Source organism: Chiloscyllium plagiosum, unplaced genomic scaffold, assembly GCF_037043375.1.
Source record: "Chiloscyllium plagiosum isolate Xiang-an unplaced genomic scaffold, Cpla_swu_hap1 HiC_scaffold_32, whole genome shotgun sequence".
NCBI lineage: Eukaryota > Metazoa > Chordata > Chondrichthyes > Orectolobiformes > Hemiscylliidae > Chiloscyllium > Chiloscyllium plagiosum.
Window position 1 is genome coordinate 22751237 of NW_028270170.1, and position 7568 is coordinate 22758804.

General features: G+C 39.7%; 1 protein-coding gene across 2 annotated transcripts in view; it reads right to left on the reverse strand.

The window, feature by feature from the left end:
- lsm12b (LSM12 homolog b) overlaps positions 1–5313 on the reverse strand; it is a 44338-nt gene extending 39025 nt beyond the window's left edge. For both annotated transcript variants that reach the window (XM_043675098.2, XM_087977865.1), the window contains exon 1: positions 5173–5313. In XM_043675098.2, the coding sequence (XP_043531033.1) occupies positions 5173–5293 (121 nt within the window). In that variant the 5' untranslated portion in view covers positions 5294–5313. The remainder of the gene's footprint in view (positions 1–5172) is intronic.
- Positions 5314–7568: the final 2255 nt, after the last annotated feature.

The window sequence follows — 7568 nt, forward strand, 5'->3', positions numbered from 1 at the left end:
GTTTGGTGTCAAATTTTGTCTTATAATGTTCCTTTGCCTTGGGACATTACATTAAAAAAAAACACTAAACAGATAAAAACAATCACTGTGCTCTCATTTTTAGTTGGCCATTAGAAATTTACCCAAGAACGTGAGACTGCATATTCAATTATATTTATTCAAAACACGAACTGCAGCAGTTCAAGTAAGCAACTTACCACCACCTTCTCAAGGGCAACTAGGGGTACAGTAACACTCAGGTCCTGAGTGAATAAAAAAGGCTCCATGCAAACCTTTAAAAGCTCATTCAGTATCCTTTACATAGTTCACCTACTCGAGCTGAATATACCTTACATCAAGTACTTGTGAAGCAGATGGAGATAACATTCTCAGCACAGAATCTTTCAAGGGCAGCTAGAACCCATCTTTACCAAAGGTTCAGTAAAATAAAAGAGACATTCAAACAATTCTGTGCTCAAGTGTACAGGTCTCTAGTAATATAATTAGGCCTCAACTCATTTCCTTTATAACTGACGAGTATAAAACTAATTTTCAGGTTAAAAACTAAAAAGTTAACTGTCTTTAAATTTAAAGACAACTTTGCGATGTCATAATTCCTCCAGTCAGTCACAGGAAAGTAAGAGCCAAATGTTAATCTATAGACATTGCCTAACCCAGTAATCCCAATATTTGATCCAATTAGCAACTAAAAACATATAGCAGCATGAACATATCTTCAATTATGTTTAATTACTGCAGACACAATTGAGTTGATATTAAAGACTATTATTGCAGAAAATATAAGCACTGACATGTGGTGGATAAATTGTTGGAAAGTATTCTGAGAGGCAGCATTTACATGCATTTGGAAAGGCAAGGACTGATTAGGAATAGTCAACACGGCTTTGTGCATGGGAAATCACGTCTCACTAACTTGATTGAGTTTTTTGAAGTGGCAAAAAAAATTATGAAGGCAAAGCGGTGGATGTTGTCTATACCGACTTCAGTAAGGCATTCGATAAGGTTCCGCATGGTAGACTGGTTATCAAGGTTAGATCACATAGAATAAAGGATGAGCTCACCATTCGGGTACAAACTTTGCCAGAAGGTACGAGAGAGGGGATGGTGGTGGAGGGTTGTTTTTCCAGACTGTTGGACTGTGACCAGTGTGCCACAATGACCCGTGCCGGGTCCACTGCTTTTTGTCATTTTTATATCAATGATTTGGACGTGAATATAGGAGGCATAGTTAGTAAGTTTGCAGATGACACCAAAATTGGTGGCGCAGAGGACAGTGAAGAACGTCACCTCAGAGCCTTGATCAGTTGGGCCAAAGCGCTAATGAGTGGCTGATGGATAAATTCAGATAAATGAGGTTTTGCAAGACAAATTTGGTAAGACAAATCAGGTTAGGATTTATACACTAAATTGTAGGGTCCTAGGGAGTGCTGCCAAACAAAGAGACCTTGGAGTGCAGGTTCATTCTTCCTTGAAAGTGGAGTCACAAGTAGACAGCATAGCGAACGCTGCATTTGGTACACTTACGTTTACTGGTCAGTGCATTCAGTATAGGAGTTGGGAGGTCATGCTACAGCTGTACAGGACATTGGTTAGGCCACTTTTGGAATATTGTGTGCAATTCTGGTCTCCCTCCTATAGGAAAGATGTTGTTAAACTTGAAAGGATGCAGAAAAGATTTACAAGGATTTTGCCAGGGTTGGAGCTATATGGAGAGGCTGGGGCTATTTTCCCTGGAGCATCGGAGGCTGAGAGGCAACCTTATAGTGGTTTATAAATTGAGGGGCATAGAAAGGTGAATAGCCAAGGTTTTTTTTCTTCCTCCAGGTTAGGGGAGCCCAAGACTAGACAGCACAGGTTTAAGGTGGGGAGGGTATTTAAAAGGGACCCAAGGGGCAACTTTCTCACACAGAGGGTGGTGCATGTATGCAACAAGCTGCTTGAGGAAGTGGAGGCGGCTGGTACAATTACAACATTTAAAAGACATCTGGTCGGGTACATGAATAGGAAGGATTTAGAGGGATTATGGGTAAACTGCTGGCAAATGGGATTAGAGTAATTTTACGATACCTGGTCAGCATCAATAAGTTGGACCAAAAGGTCTGTTTCCATGTGGTACAGCTCTATGACTCGGATACTCTATGTACAATAGGCAATTATATATGATTTCAAAATTTAATATGCAATTATTTTAGGCAGAATACACAAGATACCCATTTCACTTACATGTTGTATGCAGCTTTAGAACAATTACTCCAACATATGCATTCATCTTTTTGATGAAACATTAATGCTAATACACCATCATTTAAGATACTATAACAATCTGAGGGAGGTGATGGTCTAGTGGATTAACAGTCCCGCGATAATACCAGAAACCCAGGAAATGTTCTGGGGATTAAAGCTCAAATCCCATCACAGCAGATGGCAGAATTTGAATCCAATAAAAAGCTGGAATTAACAGCCTAATGATATCCATGAATCCATTGCCATTTGTTGGGGGAGAAAACCCATCTGGTTGACTAGTGCCCTTTAGGGAAGAAAACTACTTTCTTTACCTGGTCTGGCCTACATGTGACTCCAGCCCTACAGCAATGTGCTTCACTCTTAACTGCCCTCTGTGCAATAAATGCTGGCCTAGCCAGAGACACCCACAATCCATGAATAAAAGAAATTCTGACAATTATCCCAATTAACAGAACTGAGTACTGTATGTACTCAGGAATCAAACTCACTCTTCCACATTCAAAGGAATAGAGTCTATAAATGCTAAACAAGCCCTAGGAACAGGCGGACATTCAGTCCTTATTTTGAGAGTCTATGATGGCTCTGTATCCCAACTCTATCTTCCAGCTTGCCCTTGAGACCCACAATAAAGTGTGTCTATATCTTGAAAATTTCAATTGACCTAGCATCCAGTCGTTGAAGGAGAGAATTTGAGATTTCTACTCATTTATATGAATTAGCTTCATGATTTTACAGCTGAAATACCTAGCACTAATTTTAAAGATTGTGCCTCCTAGATCCACAACACAGCAATTAGGTTTCTGAACATATTGAATCTATTTTCACTTTAAACACCTCAAATCAGAATCCTTCAAGCTCAAACTCTAGGGAATATGAGCAAACTTCATGAAGAAACAAAGGCTTGCATGTGTATGGAATCTTTTAGAGTCTCAAACCACTGCATAGTCAATGAGGTGGTTTTAAATACTGGCATCATTCTAAGAAATCCATAATGCACTCATCTTAATAGCCAATATCCTTCTTGAAATGTAAGAGTCAAGTTGGGGGTCAGACGTGGTAGCTTCATTCACTTTAGGAAGAGTAGAGATCAAAAACGCAGTTAAAAACTCAAGCCACTAGCCCATGTACAATTCTTAGGTTAGCTGATAACAACTGAAGGAAGTAAAGTTTAAAATATCAAAAACTTAACTGATAGTTAAGTGAACACTATCACCTCCTCCAATATGGCATAAAGTTCACCAAAAACTCCAACACTTGTCATTGATGCCAACCCTGCAGAGCCACTGTCTCAAGCTAAACAGACCACTTGCAGCCTCAGCATTCCGTGAGCTCAAGCTGCACTGCACACTCCTTTATTCTCTATCAAAAGACCACCTACATCCACCTACAAAACATGTTCAAACACATTTTAGCTTATTTGCTGAATAAATCCCAAACATATACCTGATATTCAACCACCCTCTTGCCTGCCTCACATTTCCATAAACTTAGCCAAAAGCACTATTCCTTAGATAAGTCAAACTAACTTTTAATCACCCATCACCCCGGTATTTTACAATCTACAACAGCTATAGGTCTGTCAATACCTTGGTTTGAAAATTCTAATTCCTATTCTCAAATCCCTCTATGGTCTCACCCTTGCAACCTCTAAATCCTTCTAGCCTACAACCCTCAGAAAGCTCTGCTTACCTTCAACTCTGGCCTTCCGTGCACCTCTAACTTCTTTCTTCCTAAGAACCCATGTCATCTACCACCTAAAATCAAAGCTCTGGAATTTTCACCTGAGCTCCTTTGCTCTGTCTCCACTTGTAAAATGTTCCTTAAAATCCACCTTTTTAACATTTAGTAATTCTTAATATTTCATCTTCCAGTTCAATATCACTTCTAATCTGCAAAAAGGACATCTTACTGTGTCAAATGCATCATGTGCTTTTTAAGTGTAACTAATTAAAACCTGAAAATTTTGAAGTTGCAGATTTAAAACCCCTATACTTTAAAGCCAGTCACAAAATGTTAATACTTCTAGTGCATAGACTAATACAGCACCGAAGATCAAATTTAACATAAAACTTTTAAAAAGCAGAATTGAAACACTATACTGAAGCACACAAACATTTTTTTGCTAACTTGTAACCACAAGCCTAAGTCATAAGGTAAACTTCCACCAATTTAAAAGAAAACGCTGAAAAAGCATCCATACCAACCTACATAATAAATAAATTGTAGATCTGTCTATCTTCGACTAGTTTCGCCTGCCTTCAGGAGTAGAAACACCATTCATTTATTCTGTAGCATCTCCAACATTAAAGCGATTGCTAGCAGCACTTCACAGCAAACAGAAACCAAAACGGAGGCTTCAAACTTTGCTCTACCCATGGTAACTGCATAAGCAACGAGCCATACTTGCTCACATACAGCCCCATGACGTAAAGACACTTCGATTCACAGAAAAGTTATAACTTGAGGATTACTACTGATGTAGTCCGGTCATTACGAATCGGTTGTTAGAATTCAGTGCCACATAAAGGGTTCTTTCCCCCATACAATGAGCATTCAGCAAGGCCATGATGCAACCAGCGAACTGCCAAATAGTGTTCATTCAGCCTCACCTTGTGCCAAATGATATACTAACGAATGGAAAATGAAAGACTACAGGCAGATTCGATTGCTTAGCGACCGCAACACGTAACTTCAAGATTATTCTGATCGGCTAAATCGCGAGGATACGTTTCCGAGCAATTATTTCCAGTTTCTACAGTTAACCACTTTTTGACAAAAAGGACACCAGCGAGATGTACGCATGCGCGAATCCACTATCTGGCAGGACACCGGTGAAAGGCTGCGACCCAAGCTAGGCCTTGACTGACTTCTCTACACAGCCGCCAGCACGCTTCGCCGCCGACGCCGCACCCTCTCAACAAAGGATACTTAAAGTTAACATCTTGGATTGGTAATCAAAGGCGACCACCTCCCCGTGCAGCTGCTGGCCCAGGCACGTCAGGCAGGAAACCTGGCTGCCGACAGTGAAGTATTCTCCCGGAGCAGCCATCTTGTTACTGCCGGGCCAGCAGCGCTTTACCCAGCAGGCTTTGTGCGGAGCTGCGCCTGCGCAGCGCTCTGCTGTCAATCAAGGGCCAAGGTGGTGATGAGCAGGGATGTGGAGGTGTGTGTGATTCCAGGCAGACACACTGCACAATCAAAAGAGCACTCTCTGATCAAAAAGGAAATAACTTAGCTTTGTCACACACAGACACTGGAGATAGTTCCACAAACACAGTAACATATAACACTGAATTGTATTCAACCCTGTATAAAGCTGAAATAGCAAATTACTGATGGAAATGCCAACTGCATTGCTTAAGAAAACAAAACTGCATCTATATAGCACTATTCACAACCTCTGACTGATAGAAATGATACAGCACAGAAGTGGGCCATTCAGCCCATCTTGTCCATGCCAACCCAAACATACACAGGTGCCCTTTGTAATTACATCTTCCTCCACACGGCCATAGCCCTGCTTTTTACAGCATTTACAGTGCAGATAAATCTCCCAAAGGTTTTTCACAGTTATTGAGAAAAGTTCTTCTTAAATGTAGCCATTGTTGTGATGTTGTTAACACAACAGGCTGTGAGGATAAATCACTCTGAATTGATGCTAGACCCACAGCAATATGGTTGACTCTTAACTGACCTCTTGGCAATTAGGGATGAGCAATAAATGCTGACCTAGCCAGCGACACCTTCATCTTGTGAATGAATTTTAAGAATTGGCTGCCTTGATTCTGCATGTTTCTATTTGCACAGGAAGCTTCCATAAATAACACTGTACAGAGCACAAGGTAATCTATTTTTAGTAGTATTCATTGAGAGACAAATGTTCGCCAGACCACTCGAGAGAATTCCCTTGTTTTGCTTCAATATACTACCATGGTATCTTTAACTGCCAGCTGATGGAGCCTTATTTTAACATCTTGTTCTAAAGATAGCAACCTGACAAAGCAGTATTCAAGTACTGCTCTTGATAGCAGTCTATGTTATGTGCTCAAATCTTGTTTGAAATTTGAACAACCTTCCGACTCAGAGGTGAGAGTGTTACCAAGTGAATCACAGGTAATCATTTTCCTTCCCTCCAATTTTCATTGTGCTGGCATTTAATTCAAGTGATTATTCATGTTTCCTAATCCATAGATTATGCAATTTAAACAGAGGAATTTCTTTATCATATCCCTTTTGTGCATTCTTTACAGCTCTAGATGAATGGATTTTGTGAACAGGATATCCAGGCAATGAAAAAATATAAACATAGCTGATAAAATGTTCATTTTAGGTAAGATAAACAAGTGTTTGGATTAAGTGTGAATAGAATGGATGTTGAGGGGAGAGAAATATGCAAGATTTAAAGCATTTTCCTCAGTGTCAACACATTAATTAAGCAACAGACATGATGACTTGTGAATGAAGCTACTCAGTTACCTTTGCATTCAGTACAATAACAGTTACTTTGGAGAATGTATTCATCATTATACATTTTCATTCAGCATCAAACACAAAACGTGTTCTGTTTCTAAGAAACCAAATTTCATAGGTTTGATTAAAATGCACAGTTAAGAATTAAAATGAAAAAGGTCTGCTCCAGTACATATGACAATTGTAAAAGTATTTATAAAGAATATAATAAAGAATTTATGTTGTATTTCTTCAAGCATATGCATGAACATATGCACAATCAGGGTGCAATTTAAATATGTGGGCTAAAACAGTGTAGAACTTTCGCTTTAACTCAGGTACGTAGGCTAGGACAATATTTTAGATCTTCCACCTCCTACAATCATTTATTGACTCCTCTGCTCAAACACATCACTACCCCATAAATTTTCAATTTCTCCAGATGTCAAATGCAAAAAGAATTAGTTTGGATGGTCTGCTCAATTTACAACAAACTTTCTGGTTGGAAGGCACATGTAGTTACCTAAGATAGGTTCTCCCAGCTGATCCAAGAAACAGAGAAGGTAGTCTTTTCTTAAATAGAGTCACAGAGATGTACAGCACAGAAACAGACCCTACAATCCAACTTGCCCATGCCGACCAAACATCCAAAACCAATCTAGTTCCATTTGTCAGCACCTGACACATATCCCTTTAAACCCTTCCTATTCATATACCCATTCAGATGCCTTTTAAATGTTATAATTGTACCAGCCTCCACCACTTCCTCTGGCAGCTCATTCCACCCACCACCCTCTATGTAAAAATGTTGCCCCTTAGGTCCCTTTCAAATCTTTCCTGTCTCACCTTAGACCTATGCCCTCTAGTTATGGAGT